The sequence below is a fragment of the Xyrauchen texanus genome, chromosome 50, assembly GCF_025860055.1.
Source record: "Xyrauchen texanus isolate HMW12.3.18 chromosome 50, RBS_HiC_50CHRs, whole genome shotgun sequence".
In the NCBI taxonomy this organism is placed as follows: domain Eukaryota; kingdom Metazoa; phylum Chordata; class Actinopteri; order Cypriniformes; family Catostomidae; genus Xyrauchen; species Xyrauchen texanus.
This window is the reverse complement of record NC_068325.1, coordinates 7,208,538-7,225,708: the sequence shown is the minus strand read 5'-3', so window position 1 is coordinate 7,225,708 and position 17,171 is coordinate 7,208,538. Positions and strand designations below refer to the sequence as shown.

The following is a 17,171-nucleotide window of genomic DNA, read 5'->3' as shown; positions in this document are numbered from 1 at the left end:
ACTGCATGTAGGAGACGTAAAACTGAACGGAACCTCGTTTACGCTCCCCTATTTTTACCCGGAAAGTTTAGAAGCGGAAACACAGTCCGCACCGGTTGGTTAGTTCGCCACGTCTGAATTATTATCAGTAATTTCATTTCTAAAGCTCTGAAGAGTAATTGCTCCATTTTGTAGCATTATTGTAATAAAGAAGTCCGTTTGAGTGACATTGAACAATGGTGAGTGTTACATTATTGACTGTTCATTGATTAATGGCAAATATTTGTTTCAAACACTGGTTCATGAACTGTTTAACTGCTTAAACAGTTCATAACAGTGCACATTAAAGTACCATGGTATTATTTTCTGATTCCATCACTATACCACCAAGTATTTTTATTTATTTATTTATTTATTTATTGTATAGGAGTTAAGATACATTGGGTATGTGAGAATTTCCCTGGATGTCATTCAGTTTAATCTGTAATTTATATTAAAGTTGAACTCTTTTGACTCTGTTTGTATTTTTTAGGTGTCTGTAATAAACACAGTGGACACGTCACATGAGGACATGATTGTGAGTATCTCAACTTTCATATCCTGTAATTTACTTCTCGGAATCAAGTAATGAGTCAGTCTCCAACCTGCCTTCTATATGTTTACCTCTAGCATGATGCGCAGATGGATTACTACGGGACCAGACTGGCCACCTGCTCCTCTGATCGCTCTCTGAAGATCTTTGATGTCAAAAACGGAGGACAGATCCTTGTGGCTGATCTGAGGGGGTGAGAAAAGTGCTCACTAACTGTCAGTCTTGTGGTGTGTGGTTGTTTTAAAGGAGACACTTGGTTTGCCTTGGTTCATGGCTCATTTGATGTATGTATGTATGTATGTATGTATGTATGTATGATGTATGTAATTCTCTGTGTTTCTCTGCAGTCATGAGGGTCCAGTGTGGCAGGTGGCATGGGCTCATCCCATGTATGGCAACATCCTGGCATCCTGCTCATATGATAGGAAGGTGATCATCTGGAAAGAGGAGAACGGCACCTGGGATAAGATGTATGAATACACTGGCCATGATTCCTCTGGTAACTTCACACATTTACTTCTCATATCAAACTGGGGTTGTTTTCACACTTGTGTAAATATAATGTATATGAGGCCGAATCATAGTATTGCTGATTTTTTATATATCTATATATATATATATATACAGTGAGGAAAATAAGTATTTGAACACCCTGCTATTTTGCAAGTTCTCCCACTTGGAAATCATGGAGGGGTCTGAAATTGTCATCGTAGGTGCATGTCCACTGTGAGAGACATAATCTAAAAAAAAAAATCCAGAAATCACAATGTATGATTTTTTAACTATTTATTTGTATGATACAGCTGCAAATAAGTATTTGAACACCTGAGAAAATCAATGTTAATATTTGGTACAGTAGCCTTTGTTTGCAATTACAGAGGTCAAACGTTTCCTGTAGTTTTTCACCAGGTTTGCACACACTACAGGAGGGATTTTGGCCCACTCCTCTGCACAGATCTTCTCTAGATCAGTCAGGTTTCTGGGCTGTCGCTGAGAAACACGGAGTTTGAGCTCCCTCCAAAGATTCTCTATTGGGTTTAGGTCTGGAGACTGGCTAGGCCACGCCTTGATATGCTTCTTACAGAACCACTCGTTGGTTATCCTGGCTGTGTGCTTCGGGTCATTGTCATGTTGGAAGACCCAGCCTCGACCCATCTTCAATGCTCTAACTGAGGGAAGGAGGTTGTTCCCCAAAATCTCGCAATACATGGCCCCGGTCATCCTCTCCTTAATACAGTGCAGTCGCCCTGTCCCATGTGCAGAAAAACACCCCCAAAGCATGATGCTACCACCCCCATGCTTCACAGTAGGGATGGTGTTCTTGGGATGGTACTCATCATTCTTCTTCCTCCAAACCCGGTTAGTGGAATTATGACCAAAAGGTCTCATCTGACCACATGACTTTCTCCCATGACTCCTCTGGATCATCCAAATGGTCATTGGCAAACTTAAGACGGGCCTTGACATGTGCTGGTTTAAGCAGGGGAACCTTCTGTGCCATGCATGATTTCAAACCATGACGTCTTAGTGTATTACTAACAGTAACCTTGGAAACGGTGGTCCCAGCTCTTTTCAGGTCATTGACAAGCTCCTCCCGTGTAGTTGTGGGCTGATTTCTCACCTTTCTTAGGATCATTGAGACCCCACGAGGTGAGATCTTGCATGGAGCCCCAGTCCGAGGGAGATTGACAGTCATGTTTAGCTTCTTCCATTTTCTAATGATTGCTCCAACAGTGGACCTTTTTTCACCAAGCTGCTTGGCAATTTCCCCGTAGCCCTTTCCAGCCTTGTGGAGGTGTACAATTTTGTCTCTAGTGTCTTTGGACAGCTCTTTGGTCTTGGCCATGTTAGTAGTTGGATTCTTACTGATTGTATGGGGTGGACAGGTGTCTTTATGCAGCTAACGACCTCAAACAGGTGCATCTAATTTAGGATAATAAATGGAGTGGAGGTGGACATTTTAAAGGCAGACTAACAGGTCTTTGAGGGTCAGAATTCTAGCTGATAGACAGGTGTTCAAATACTTATTTGCAGCTGTATCATACAAATAAATAGTTAAAAAATCATACATTGTGATTTCTGGATTTTCTTTTTAGATTATGTCTCTCACAGTGGACATGCACCTACGATGACAATTTCAGACCCTCCATGATTTCCAAGTGAGAGAACTTGCAAAATAGCAGGGTGTTCAAATACTTATTTTCCTCACTGTATATATATATATATATATATATCTCTATCAGTGCATTCAGGAAGTATTCACAGCGCTTCACTTTTTCCACATTTTGTTATGTTACAGCCTTATTCCAAAATTGAGTAAATTCATTATTTTCCTCAGAATTCTACAAACAATACCCCATAATGACAATGTGAAAGAAGTTTGTTTGAAATCTTTGCAAATTTATTACAAATAAAAAAAATCACATGTACATAAGTATTCACAGCCTTTGCCATGACACTCAAAATTGAGCTCAGGTGCATCCTGTTTCCACTGATCATCCTTGAAATGTTTCTACAACTTGATTGGAGTCCACCTGTGGTAAATTCAGTTGATTGGACATGATTTGGAAAGGCACACACCTGTCTATGTAAGGTCCCGCAGTTAACAGTGCACATCAGAGTAGGGCTGCACGATTCTTGCTAAAATGTGAATCACGATTTTTCTCCATGGGAATTGAGATCACGATTCTCTTACACGATTCTCATTTTTTTCAAACAAAATTTATTGCACTCAAGTACAAAAAAAACAACAACAACAAAACACAGGACATTCAGTATAATAAAGTGCAGCAGGAGTAACAAAACATTTTCTCCTTTCTTTATTTTAGACCCCTTAAAGTGAATAAGCTTTATGTTGTTGAACATAAGAAAACATTAACATATACAATAATAAATAAAAAATAACTAAATAGAACCTGTGCTTTTTGCTCCAATTGGCACAGAACCTTAAAGGTTCTTGGCCAAGAACACTAACCTATCAACATTGTGAGGTTTCAGGGAGGAACGCTGGCATGTTACAATGTTCCCCCTGTGCTGAAAACCCTTTCTGATGGGGAACTTGTAGCAGTGATACAGAGGTATTTCCTTGCCAGCACAGACAGTTTTGGATATTGTCCCTTGTGTTCTTTCCACCAGATTATGGGGTCATCTTCAGCTGTCAATGTTTCTTGTGAGCAGATATGAGCCTAGCTCCATGTCAACATCATTCTCTTGAGAAGCATCAGATGGTGCTGCTGCCTCATTGCCCTTTGCTGCTTTTAAAAAACAACCTAAGGTCTTTCTCTTCTTTTCTACGGGGGCAGCGAAGGCTGGGCTGGGGTCAGTTGTGGGGGACTTTGCTGGAAAAGAGAAAAGATCACATAAAAATCTTAATATTTTACACTTGTTAACACAAGTAACATCTCAGCAGTTAAAAGCTATGGTGGGTTAGCTAAATCCAATTTCAATTATTTGCAGCTGTAAACAATGTAGCCTAATGTAAATTTATTACTCTGTGAAAATAAATATCTTGAATCATGTAAAGATATACTTACCATACCAATGCTAGTCATCTCATTCTTCAGTCTGTCCTTGACACTGACTTTGTTGTCCTCGCTGACATAGTTCAGTTTAAAACGTGGATCCAATACTGTGGCTATGTCGAGCAGCTCCTGAGTGTGTGGATCACTATACTTTTCTTTAAGGTAATGCAGGATTTTCGACTTAATTGATCGTGCAAGACCTGTATCATCTTCCTGCACTGCCATCATTGTCTCAAAAGGTGGAGGACCGGCTTGACTGAGGAGATAGTAACATACTGCTCTCCTGACAGAGCATCAGTAAAGTCTGCCAGTGGGGTGAGTGTCTTGTTGATCACTTCAAGGACTTCGATATCCTGCCAGGTTGGTGTCAGGTGTCTAGCCTTCCGGTCAGCAGAGAGAACATGTCCAATAGCAGTTTGCTGTTCAAGGACCCTCTGGACCATAGCTTGTCGGGATCCCCATCTTGTTGGGCACTCCGTTTTAAGCTGGTGTTCAGGCAGGTTGAGCTCCTTTTGGGCAATAGCAAGCTCCCTCCTCCGCTTCCAACTATGGCTGAAGTAGGCCACAAGCTTTTTACAAAGACCCACAGCACGGTCAATCCGGGAATCTTTCATTGCATTCTCTATAAATAAAAATATGCTTTATCAACTCTGCAGTAAATTAATTTAACATTCCATAAATTTTCTTGCATTAAATGTAAAAATGGCTGTATCAATATTATGGCAAACATAAAGCAGGATCAACTTAATTGTGTGTGCTTCTATTTAAAATTGATTAAAAAAAATGTTTTAAAGTATAAGTAATTAGTTAAAAGGCACATTTAAAATGTAAAAACATACAATACAATCCTCAATGTTCATTTAAGCCTCAGAATAAAAATGGGCATTTATACTTTTATTTTTTCTGCTTATGTCTGGTTAATTTATAAATAAATTAGGACTGCACAATAAATCTAAATGCAATCGCGATTAGGCAAATGCTGCAATTGTCATGCGCATCTTGTCAGTAAATGCTGCTCCATCTGAAAGCTGGTGATGGAGATTTACTGCTGATTACAGAATCTGCTTTACTGACAAAATGTGCATGACAATTGCATTAGACCAGTGGTTTTCAATCCACAAACTTAGACAGTGTAGTCCTAAATAGTACCTTGTGTTCTTATTTTAATTCTGTTTTTTTGTCATATGTTGTTGTTTTTTATTTTAAAAAAATGTACATAAAGGACACATTTTTCTGATTTAAATTAAAATATGAAAATTATGAAAATGAAAATATGAAAATGTTTAATACACAGCTCACCTATAGCCAGATGTAGCCTATGGCCAAAACATTGAAGCCTTGTCCACTTGTTCAGGGAGGCTGCTTTTACAATGTTTGCTCCACTGTCTGTGGTGATGCACACCATTTTGTCCTCTTCCAAACTCCAGGAGTTGAGACTGTCCTTTAGTCCCTGTGCCAGTTCCTCGCCAGTGTGATCAGCAGGGAAGAACGTCGTCTGTAGACAGCGGCTCCTCATGTTGAAGTCATTCGTTATGAAATGCACTGTCAAGCTTAAATACGGCTCCATGGTTCGAGCTTGACCATAGGTCTGTTGTTGCCGCGAAGTACTGCATATTTTGCATTTCTTCCTCGACTGTAATTCGACACTGGGTGTATAGACCTGGAAGTGCAACGGATGAAAAATAGTTGCGAGAGGGCAACGAGTAGTGCTTGTCCAAAGTCTTTATCATTGCCTTAAATCCCTCGTTTTGAACTGTGTTGATTGGAGCCATGTCTTTAGCTAAATGATAAGTGATGGCGTTTGTTATCTCTTTGTGCCGCTGGGAACTTGGAGGGTATGGCGATGCTCCGTACAACGTCTGAGTTATGGAAGTTTGCGTGGTTTGGCGGCTGGTATTTTGAGATGTGGCTCCCTTGTCTTTCATGGCTAACTCGTACTGTATTTTGTGGTGACGTTTGAGGTGATTGTATAGATTAGTGGTATTACCTTGTGGTGCTGCGACGATGCAAAAGCACTGCTTGCAAATTATAACTCTTTGCGCATCGTCTTCAGGTTTAAATCCGAAAAAGTTCCACACGGTGGAATGTGCTCCTTTTTTTCTGTACCAATGTTGTTACATCCTCACTCTCACCGTCGCCACCAGGATTTTCCACACTGGGGTTCATTTTTACCTCTTACCGCTACAAATCCACCAAGTAAACTGACTTTTACCGTTTAGATCTGCCGCCTTGTTACACGTCAGTGTAAACAGCGGAACGTTGCCAATGAGGGAGAGGAGAGAAGTGATTGAGATTGAGCGTGACCAATAACGCGTGAATGCAGCATGATGTAAATACAGGGAAATATACGAAAGTGAATCGCCATCATTAAGAAATGAGATCGCATTTATGTTTGAATCGAGATCGTGATTTTTTTTTTCGATTAATCGTGCAGCCCTACATCAGAGCACAAACCAAGCCATGAAATCCAAGGAATTGTCTGTAGACCTCCGAGACAGGATTGTATCGAGGCGCAGATCTGGGGAAGAGGACAGAAACATTTCTGCAGCATTGAAGGTCCCAATGAGCACAGTGGCCTCCATCATCTGTAAATGGAAGAAGTTTGGAACCACCGGGACTCTTCCTAGAGCTGGCCGCCCAGCCAAACTGAGCGATCGGGGGAGAAGGGCCTTAGTCAGGGAGGTGACCAAGAACCCGATGTTTAGAGCTGCAGCGTTTCTTTGTGGAGAGAGGAGAACCTTCCAGAAGAACAACCATCTCTGCAGCACTCCACCAATCAGGCCTGTATGGTAGAGTGGCCAGACAGAAGACACTCCTCAGTAAAAGGCACATGACAGCCCGCCTGGAGTTTACCAAAAGGCACCTGAAGGACTCTCAGACCATGAGAAACAAAATTCTCTGGTCTGATGAAACAAATATTGAACACTTTGGCCTGAATGGCAAGCGTCATGACTGGAGGAAACCAGGCACTGCTCATCACCTGGCCAATACCATCCCTACAGTGAAGCATGGTGGTGGCAGCATCATGCTGTGTGGATGTATTTCAGCGGCAGGAACTGGGAGACTAGTCAGAATCGAGGGAACGATGAATGCAGCAATGTACAGAGACATCCTTGATGAAAACCTGCTCCAGAGTTCTCTGGACCTCAGACTGGGGTGAGTCTTCCTACAGGACAACGACCCTAAGCACATAGCCAAGGAGAGCTACGTGACAACTCTGTGAATGTCCTTGAGTGGCCCAGCTAGAGCCCAGACTTGAACCCGATTGAACATCTCTGGAAAGATCTGAATTTCTGTGCACCGATGCTCCCCATCCAACCTGATAGAGTTTGAGAGGTCCTGCAAAGAAGAATGGGAGAAACTGCCCAAAAATAGATTTGCCAAGCTTGTAGCTTCATACACAAAAAGACTTGTGGCTGTAATTGGTGCCAAAGGTGCTTCAACAAAGTATTGAGCAAAGGCTGTGAATCCTTATGTACATGTGATTTAAAAAAAAAATATATATATATATATTTTTAATACATTTGCAAAGATTTCAAACAAACGTCTTTCACGTTGTCATTATGGGGTATTGCTTGTAGAATTTTGAGGAAAATAATTAATTTAATCAATTTTGGAATAAGGCTGTAACATAACAAAATGTGGAAAAAGTGAAGCGCTGTGAATACTTCCCGAATGCACTGTGTATATATATACAGGTCCTTCTCAAAAAATTAGCATATTGTGATAAAGTTCATTATTTTCCATAATGTAATGATAAAAATTAAACTTTCATATATTTTAGATTCATTGCACACCAACTGAAATATTTCAGGTCTTTTATTGTTTTAATACTGATGATTTTGGCATACAGCTCATGAAAACCCAAAATTCCTATCTCACAAAATTAGCATATTTCATCCGACCAATAAAAGAAGTGTTTTTAATACAAAAAAAGTCAACCTTCAAATAATTATGTTCAGTTATGCACTCAATACTTGGTCGGGAATCCTTTTGCAGAAATGACTGCTTCAATGCGGCGTGGCATGGAGGCAATCAGCCTGTGGCACTGCTGAGGTGTTATGGAGGCCCAGGATGCTTCGATAGCTGCCTTAAGCTCATCCAGAGTGTTGGGTCTTGCGTCTCTGAACTTTCTCTTCACAATATCCCACAGATTCTCTATGGGGTTCAGGTCAGGAGAGTTGGCAGGCCAATTGAGCACAGTAATACCATGGTCAGTAAACCATTTACCAGTGGTTTTGGCACTGTGAGCAGGTGCCAGGTCGTGCTGAAAAATGAAATCTTCATCTCCATGAAGCTTTTCAGCAGATGGAAGCATGAAGTGCTCCAAAATCTCCTGATAGCTAGCTGCATTGACCCTGCCCTTGATAAAACACAGTGGACCAACACCAGCAGCTGACATGGCACCCCAGACCATCACTGACTGTGGGTACTTGACACTGGACTTCAGGCATTTTGGCATTTCCTTCTCCCCAGTCTTCCTCCAGACTCTGGCACCTTGATTTCGAATGACATGCAAAATTTGCTTTCATCCTAAAAAGTACTTTGGACCACTGAGCAACAGTCCAGTGCTGCTTCTCTGTAGCCCAGGTCAGGCGCTTCTGCCGCTGTTTCTGGTTCAAAAGTGGCTTGACCTGGGGAATGCGGCACCTGTAGCCCATTTCCTGCACACGCCTGTGCACGGTGGCTCTGGATGTTTCTACTCCAGACTCAATCCACTGCTTCCAGCAGGTCCCCAAGGTCTGGAATCGGTCCTTCTCCACAATCTTCCTCAGGGTCCGGTCACCTCTTCTCATTGTGCAGCGTTTTTGCCACACTTTTTCCTTCCCACAGACTTCCCACTAAGGTGCCTTGATACAGCACTCTGGGAACAGCCTATTTGTTCAGAAATTTCTTTCTGTGTCTTACCCTCTTGCTTGAGGGTGTCAATGATGGCCTTCTGGACAGCAGTCAGGTCGGCAGTCTTACCCATGATTGCGGTTTTGAGTAATGAAACAGGCTGGGAGTTTTTAAAAGCCTCAGGAATCTTTTGCAGGTGTTTAGAGTTAATTAGTTGATTCAGATGATTAGGTTAATAGCTCGTTTAGAGACCCTTTTCATGATATGCTAATTTTGTGAGATAGGAATTTTGGGTTTTCATGAGCTGTATGCCAAAATCATCAGTATTAAAACAATAAAAGACCTGAAATATTTCAGTTGGTGTGCAATGAATCTAAAATATATGAAAGTTTAATTTTTATCATTACATTATGGAAAATAATGAACTTTATCACAATATGCTAATTTTTTGAGAAGGACCTGTATACATATATATATTACTCACACTAGCGGACAAAAGTTTGGAATAATGTTCAAACTTTTCTGTTTCTGAAGGAAATTGGTACTTTAATTCACCAAAGTTTCATTCAACTGTTCACAAAGTGTAGTCAGGACATTACTGAAGTAAAAAAACAGTACCATCACTATTTGAAAATAGTTATTTTTGATCAAATCTAGACAGACCCCATTTCCAGCAGCCATCATTCCAACACCTTATCCTTGAGTAATCAAGATAAATTGCTAATTTGGTACTAGAAAATCACTTTATATGATTTTCATCATTATACACAGCTGAAAGCTATTTGGTTGGTTAAATTATGCTTAACATTGTCTTTGTGTTTGTTTTTGAGTTGCCACAATATGCAATAGACTGGCGTGTCTTAACGTCAATATTAGGTCAAAATTTACAAAAAAAGACACAGCTTTCTTTAGAAACTCATCAGTCAATCATTGTTTTGAGGAATGAAGGCTATGCAATGCTTGAAATTAAAGAATTCAGACCAAGATGTACACTACAGTCTTAAAGACAAAGGACAACTGGCTCTAACAAGGACAGAAAGCTAAAACCAAAAGCTCTAGTGTGTAAGTGCACAGAGTCATAAAAATTAAGCATGCTTTGGATAATCGCATGATCTGTTTCCTGCAGTGAATTCTGTATGCTGGGGTCCATATGACTTTGGTTTGATCCTGGCCTGTGGCAGCTCAGATGGTGCGATTTCAGTGTTGACCTGTTCTGGTGATGGACACTGGGACATTAAGAAGATCAACAATGCACATACAGTGAGTATTCCCCGTAAAAAAAATAGATGAATTTGCATCTACACTCTTAAAAAACCCCACACAAAACATGTAAAACTCTCATGGTCTGTGAGTTCCATGTGTTTCTCTTCTGAATGGCAGATTGGCTGTAATGCAGTGAGTTGGGCCCCAGCTGTTGTTCCAGGGAGTCTGATTGAGCAGCCAACAGGACAGAAGCCAAACTACATCAAGAGATTTGTGTCTGGAGGCTGTGACAATCTGGTCAAGCTGTGGAAGTGAGTACAGCCCTTATTTTTCAGCGCTCGCTATCTCTGGTCACCTGCTTTCAGCTTTTGCCTCATCACTTAAGCTGCACTTAATATTTTCAACATCTTTCACTCTTGGGACCAAAACATTTCAATGCTTTTATTTTAGACACTAAAAGCAGAAGCTATACAGAAGCTCTGAATATTCAAGTTATTTTTTTATTTGGTTTATTTACTGCATTGTATTCAAATTGATTGTTGGTCTTTGAGTGAGATTTTTGTCTCATTAAATTTGTTGGTTGAACTGATAATTGAAATTTGGAGTCAATGAAAATCTTTAAGAATAACATGCTGACTTGGTATTTTGTTTTCAGAGAGGAGGACGGCCAATGGAAAGAGGACCAGAAGCTGGAGGCACACAGTGATTGGGTGAGAGATGTTGGCTGGGCTCCTTCCATTGGTCTGCCCACCAGCACAATCGCTAGCTGCTCGCAGGTAATATTACAGTTAAACTGCACCATGTATTCTAACTGTGAATGTTGTACTTTGTGAAACGCATACCAGTTATAAGCAGACCCTTCTGACTAGTTTCTGCTGTTTCTTTTTTTGCCATTTTTGACCTAATATTGACCTTTAGAAACGCCAGTCTATTTCATACTGTGGCAACTCAAAAACAAACACAAAGACAATGTTAAGCTTAATTTAACCAACCAAATAGCTTTCAGCTGTGTTTAATATAATGGCAAGTGATTTTTAGTAGTACCAAATTATCAATTTAGCATGATTACTCAAGGATATGGTGTTGGAGTGATGGATGCTGGAACTGGGGCCTGTCTACATTTGATCAAAAATGACTTTTTCAAATAGTGATTGTGCTGTTTTTTACATCAGTAATGTCCTGATTACACTTTGTGATCAGTTGAATGCCATCTTGTTGAATTAAATTGCCAATTTCCTTCCGAAACTGCAACATTTGTACATTATTCCAAACTTTTGGTCTCCAGTGTATATACACAGATCAGCCACAACATTAAAAACACCTGCCTAATATTGTGTCGGTCCCTATTGTGCAAACAAAACAGTGCCAACCTGCTTGCTATTCTTCTCACCACAATTGTAGAGCAGTTATCTTATTTACTGTAGACTTTGGCAGTTCGAACCAGTCTGGCCATTCTCTGTTGACCTCACTCATCAACAGGGTGTTTCCATCCACAGAACTGGCGCTCATTGAATTTTTTTTATTGTTATTGACACCATTCTGAGTAAATTCCAGTGACTGATGTGTGTGTGTGTGTGAAAATTCCAGGAGATCCGCAGATACAGAAATACTCAAACCAGCCCATCTTGCACCAACAATATATATATATATATCTATACAAACCCACTGCTCTGACCCGTCAAGGCGTGGACTCCACAAGACCTCTGAAGGTGCCCTGTGCTATCTGGCACCAAGACATAAGCAGCAGATCCTTCAAGTCCTGTATGTTGCGAGACGGGGCCTCCATGGATCGGACTTGTTGGTCCAGCACATCCCATAGATGCTCAATCGATGGAGATCTGGGGAATTTGGAGTCAACACCTTGAACTCTCATGTTCCTCAAACCATTCCTGAACAATTTTTGCAGTGTGGCAGGGCACATTATCCTGCTGAATGAGGCCACTGCCATCAGGGAATACCATTGCCATGAAGGTGTGTACGTGGTCTGCAAACAATCTTTTGGTAGGTTTTACTTGCCAAATTAACATCCATATGAATGCCAGGACCCAAGGTTTCCCAGCAGAACAATGCCCAGAGCATCACACTGCCTCAGCCGACCTGCCATCTTCCCTTGGTGCATCTTGCTGCCATCTCTTCCCCAGGTAAATGATGCACACACACCTGGCCATCCACATGATCTAAAAGAAAACTTGATTCATCAGATCAGGCCTCCTTTTTCCATAGCGCCATGGTCCAGTTCTGACACTCACATGCCCATTGTAGGTGCTTTCGGCTATGGACGGGTCAGCATGGGCACTCTGACCAGTCTGCATCTATGCAGCAAGCTGCGATGCACTGTGTGTTCTGACACCGTTCTGTAATGGCCAGCATTACGTTTTTCAGCAATTTGTGCTATGGTAGCTCTTCCGTGAGATAGGACCAGATGGTCTGGCCTTCGCTCCCCACGTGCATCAGTGAGACTTGGAGGCCCATAACCCTGTCACCGGTTCACCGGTTGTCCTTCCTTGTACCACTTTTGGTAGGTACAAACCACTGCATACTGGGAACACCCCACAAGACCTGCCGTTTTGGAGATGCTCTTGGAGGTCGTCTTGCCTTCACAATTTGGCCCTTGTCAAAGTCGCTCAGATCCTTGCGCTTGAAAGACATGAAATTCAAGAACTGACTGTTCTCTTGCTGTCCAATATATCCCACCTCTTGACAGATGCATTGTAACAAGATAATAAATGTTATTCACTTCACCTGTCAGTGGTTTTAATGTTGTGGCTGATCAGTGTATATATGTATATGGATTTATATATGGATTTATACATAATGGTAGAGTTTGTACTGCCTTTTATTTATGCAGATTTTTTTGTATTTGTATCACAGCTTTATAATAAAGTACAAAAAGCTTACTGCATTGCAGAAATGAAAATTTAATGAGAATCACCGTTGAAAATAATGGAAGTTACAAACTGTAAAATGTGTTTGATTGTCATGAAAATAATAATGCAAAAAATCTTAATGGTCCTATAAATATGCTTTATTTTTTCTTTTGATTTAGATGTGAAATTTGACCTTTGGATGTTTGATCAGAATCAGCCAAATAAATTAAATCAGGAATCATAATTAGAGCTTTGCGTATGCTGTATTGATTGAAAACTCAGTTGTGATTCCAAATTCATTTGGCAAACTGCTAAACAAAACATGCATGGTTTTTTTGTGATCTCGCCACAGGACGGCCGTGTGTTTATCTGGACATGTGACGACCCAACGGGCAATACCTGGACAGCCAAACTTCTCCACAAATTCAATGACGTGGTGTGGCACGTGAGCTGGTCCATCACTGGAAACATCCTGGCTGTGTCTGGCGGGGACAACAAAGTATGATCACAATGCATCATTTATTTTACATTTATTTCTTGTGTTTTTCACTTCTGATTTTCATGCGGGTGCTGCAAGTTTGAATCTGGAGCAAAATAAAACCCAACCGCTAGGTCACAGCTCTGACACTGTGTTGTGAGATCGGAGGAAGGCAACCCTTAAATGCAGTCGCCAACAACAGGACACTCGGAGTATGCAAGCAGCTTCTAGCACGACAGAGCTGCTAATAAAGCACTCTCAGGTTCATGAATTAATGACTGAGATTGTTTCACCTAGCACTTGGCATGGCGTGAGGAAATCTGTTCTTACCATCACTGTTCATTTAAAAAAAGACTCTAGAATTATTTATTATGCTTTTGGTGACATGCTATGCCTTGTAATTATTAAAAACGGCAGGCACAGGGTTGAGCCATTTATTCGCTGATGAATGCACCATTAGCTGATGCGTTTATAAACCAGATGCAATCTGTCAGCTTAATAATGCAAAAGGGCTTTGAAAATTAGCACAGGTTAAAGAACAGGTTAAATACAGACTCTTCCCTGGGTGGTTAAAGGGAGCTTCAGATTGCTGAAGCTGGCATTATTTTGGCATTATTGTTAATGATGCGATTGCAGTGATTCTTGAAGGTGTTTTTGTGTGACTCATTAGCTTGGTGTAATTATCTTATGCCACCTAGATGAGCTTTAGATTGTTTTGCAGTCACTGGAGCTGGAAGATGGCATGCTTTTCTCTTCCTAATGTTCTTATGCTTCACACGTTCATGGCGAGCATCAAAATGCATCACAAAAGCAGAAAAAGGCAAGGTGTGTATATATACACACAAACTATATAGACAAAGTATTGGGACACCTACACATTACAATTACAATAGCTTTTATGACTAAATCCATAGGCATTAATGTCGAGTTGGTACCCCTTTGCAGCTATAAAAGCTTCCACTCTTCTGGGAAGGCTTTCTACAAGATTTTGGAGTGTGTCTGTTTGAATTTTTGCCCATTCTTCCAGAAGAGCATTTGTGAGGTCAGACACTGATGTTGGACGAGAGGGCCTGGCTCGCAATCTCCATTCTAGTTCATCCCAAAGGTGTTCGATAGGGTTGAGGTCAGGGCTCTGTGCGGGCCAGTCAAGTTCTTCCACACCAAACTCATCCAACCATGCCTTTTATGGACCTTGCTTTGTGCACTGGGGCACAGTCATGCTGGAACAGAAAAGGGCCTTCCCCAATCTGTTTCCATAAATTTGGAAGCATAGAATTTTCCAAAATGTCTTGGTAAGGGCATTAACATTTCCCTTCAGTGGAACTAAGGGGCCTAGGACAACCCCAGAAAAACAACCCCATAGCATTATCCCTCCTCCACCAAACTTTACAGTTGGCACAATGCAGTCAAGCAGAAAAAGTTCTCCTGGCATTCGCCAAACCCAGACTCATCCATCAGACTGTCAGATAGAGAAGCGTGATTCGTCACTACACAGAACACTTTTCCACTGCTCCAGAGTCCAGTGCCGGTGTGCTTTTCACCACTCCATCCGACACTTGGCATTGTGCTTGGTTACATAAGCTTGCATACAGCTGCTCGACCATGGAAACCCATGCCATGAAGCTCCCAGTTTTTGTGCTAATGAGGAGGTTTGGAACTCTGCAGTTATTGAGTCAGAAGAGCGTTGGTGACTTTTACGCACTATGCGCCTCAGCACTCGGCGACCTTGCTCTGTAACTTTACGTGGTCTGCCACTTCATGGCTGAGTTGCTGTGGTTCCTAAACGCTTCTACTTTGCAATAATACCACTTACAGTCGATCATGGAATATCTAGGAGGGAAGAAATTTCCCGAACTGACTTGTTGCAATGGTGGCATCCTATTACAGTACCATGCTCAAATTCAGTGAACTCTTTAGAACGACCCATTCTTTCACAAGTGTTTGTAAAGGCAGACTGCAGGGCTAGGTGCTTGAGTTTATACACCTGTGGTAATGGGACTGAATTAAATTATTAAGGCGTGGCCCAATACGTTTGTCCATATATATATATATATTACACACACACAGTATAAATGCCAGTCAGCCACAACATTAAAACCACCTGCCTAATTTTGTGAATCTCCTCGTAAAGCCAAAACAGTGCCTACTCTCATCTTAGAATAGCATTAAATAGCAATAGATAAATGTTCCAAACGTGAAAGGAAACTGCTTTACCCGGATCAGTGAACGCTGGTCAATGGACCGATCAGCACAGAGATGTGTATTTACACGTCGACCGGACTAGAGCGCTCAACCGCGCTGATCATCATAAACAGAGCCGCGAGAAGCACGGCCTGGGTGTGCTTGAGAAGTGCTGGTGTGACCATTTTGTAGAATTTAACACCAGTGCTACCACTCTTAAATGTTAGTCTGGAACTATGTAAATAAATGGATAAATAAAAAATTATTTGCTGTGGCATTGCAATTCATTTGAAAGAACAAATCTTAAAATACAAAAAGATGCAAATTTGATGTGATGGCGTTATACACGTTACCTACATGACTTCAAACATTTAGATTAAACATGCAACTAAAATGGACAGAAAACATGGAAGTTTTTAAAAAGGAAAACTATCAATGATGGTTATGTGGGACAGTGGGATAGAGGTGTGCCATGGGATTTGTTTAATTGTAAAAAGTGTGCCCTAGGAGAAAAACTGATCTAAAAGTTTACCTGTTTGCGGTCTTGATGTTTCCATTGATTTCTGCTCACAGGTGACCCTTTGGAAAGAGTCTGTTGATGGACAGTGGGCGTGTATCAGTGATGTCAACAAAGGCCAGGGGGCCGTATCCTCCATCACAGACACCCAACAGAGCGAGCAGTGAAGCCCGTCTCGCACGTTCTTCCATAGCGACCAGACATCCAGGACAGAGGACCTCCAATCAGCAAAGGTTGACCGCTGTACCCTCAAAGACTTTTGTTGAAAGTTGAAGTGCATCTCACTCCCAAGGATTTCCAGGCTGCGAACCAAAATTAAATTCTGTTTTGTTGTTTGTTTATTTAAAAAAGGAGGTTTGAGATGATTTCTAAACATGTGAAATAATGTAGAGAATTAATTCATAGAGAAGTTGTGTAATGTGTGCTGATGAAGCTCAAGGACAAAATGGACAACTTGAAACATGATCCAAATATTTTGGCAATTGTGGAAATCGCAGTTTTTCAAGATCTACAAAACCATTGAATAAAATTTGCTATACTAAACTATAAAAAAAGCTGTGCTTTTTAGTTATGTACCATATTAAAAGCATATTCAACAACTCTCATTTATTTAATATCAATAAACTGATAATGTCGGCATTAAGCCAAAATGGACCCTTCTTTCTTAATGTACGTTCCTAGTCTGAATATGAATGATTCAAACAAGTCAGAAGTGTTCTGTTTTTACAATTTATAAAAAATGTGCTCTGTACATAGAAGTAAAAGCATCAGACTCATGAAATAGCTGTGTCAGATGTTGTTGGAAAGCTCTCAAAGAGTAGAATACTCAGAGGCAATGCTATAGCAAGTATATGTCTTTGACATTGGTTTCATGTGAACAGGTGTTGCTCATTCGTTTTTGCTAATAACTTCACGCACATAAACGGAACATAAAATATCACATAACATTACTTAAGAGGCCATTATGTTTCAAACGACCCACACAAAAGGTAAT

General features: G+C 40.9%; 1 protein-coding gene across 1 annotated transcript; it reads left to right on the top strand.

Annotated features, from left to right (window-relative positions):
- Positions 1 to 71: 71 nt before the first annotated feature.
- LOC127641242 (protein SEC13 homolog) lies at positions 72 to 16,518 on the top strand. The gene is made up of 9 exons (XM_052124080.1): positions 72 to 218; positions 512 to 556; positions 649 to 764; positions 919 to 1,070; positions 10,058 to 10,191; positions 10,312 to 10,445; positions 10,790 to 10,910; positions 13,354 to 13,500; positions 16,234 to 16,518. The coding sequence occupies exons 1-9, from the start codon at positions 216 to 218 to the stop codon at positions 16,342 to 16,344; spliced, it is 963 nt and encodes a 320-aa protein (XP_051980040.1). The 5' UTR covers positions 72 to 215; the 3' UTR covers positions 16,345 to 16,518.
- The last annotated feature ends 653 nt before the right edge of the window (positions 16,519 to 17,171 follow it).

Bases quoted from the DNA above. Each gene is read 5' to 3' on its own strand.
- LOC127641242 (XM_052124080.1), top strand. The intron at 557-648 runs GTGAGTATCTCA...GTTTACCTCTAG, and splicing joins CGTCACATGAGGACATGATT to CATGATGCGCAGATGGATTA. The intron at 765-918 runs GTGAGAAAAGTG...GTTTCTCTGCAG, and splicing joins CTTGTGGCTGATCTGAGGGG to TCATGAGGGTCCAGTGTGGC.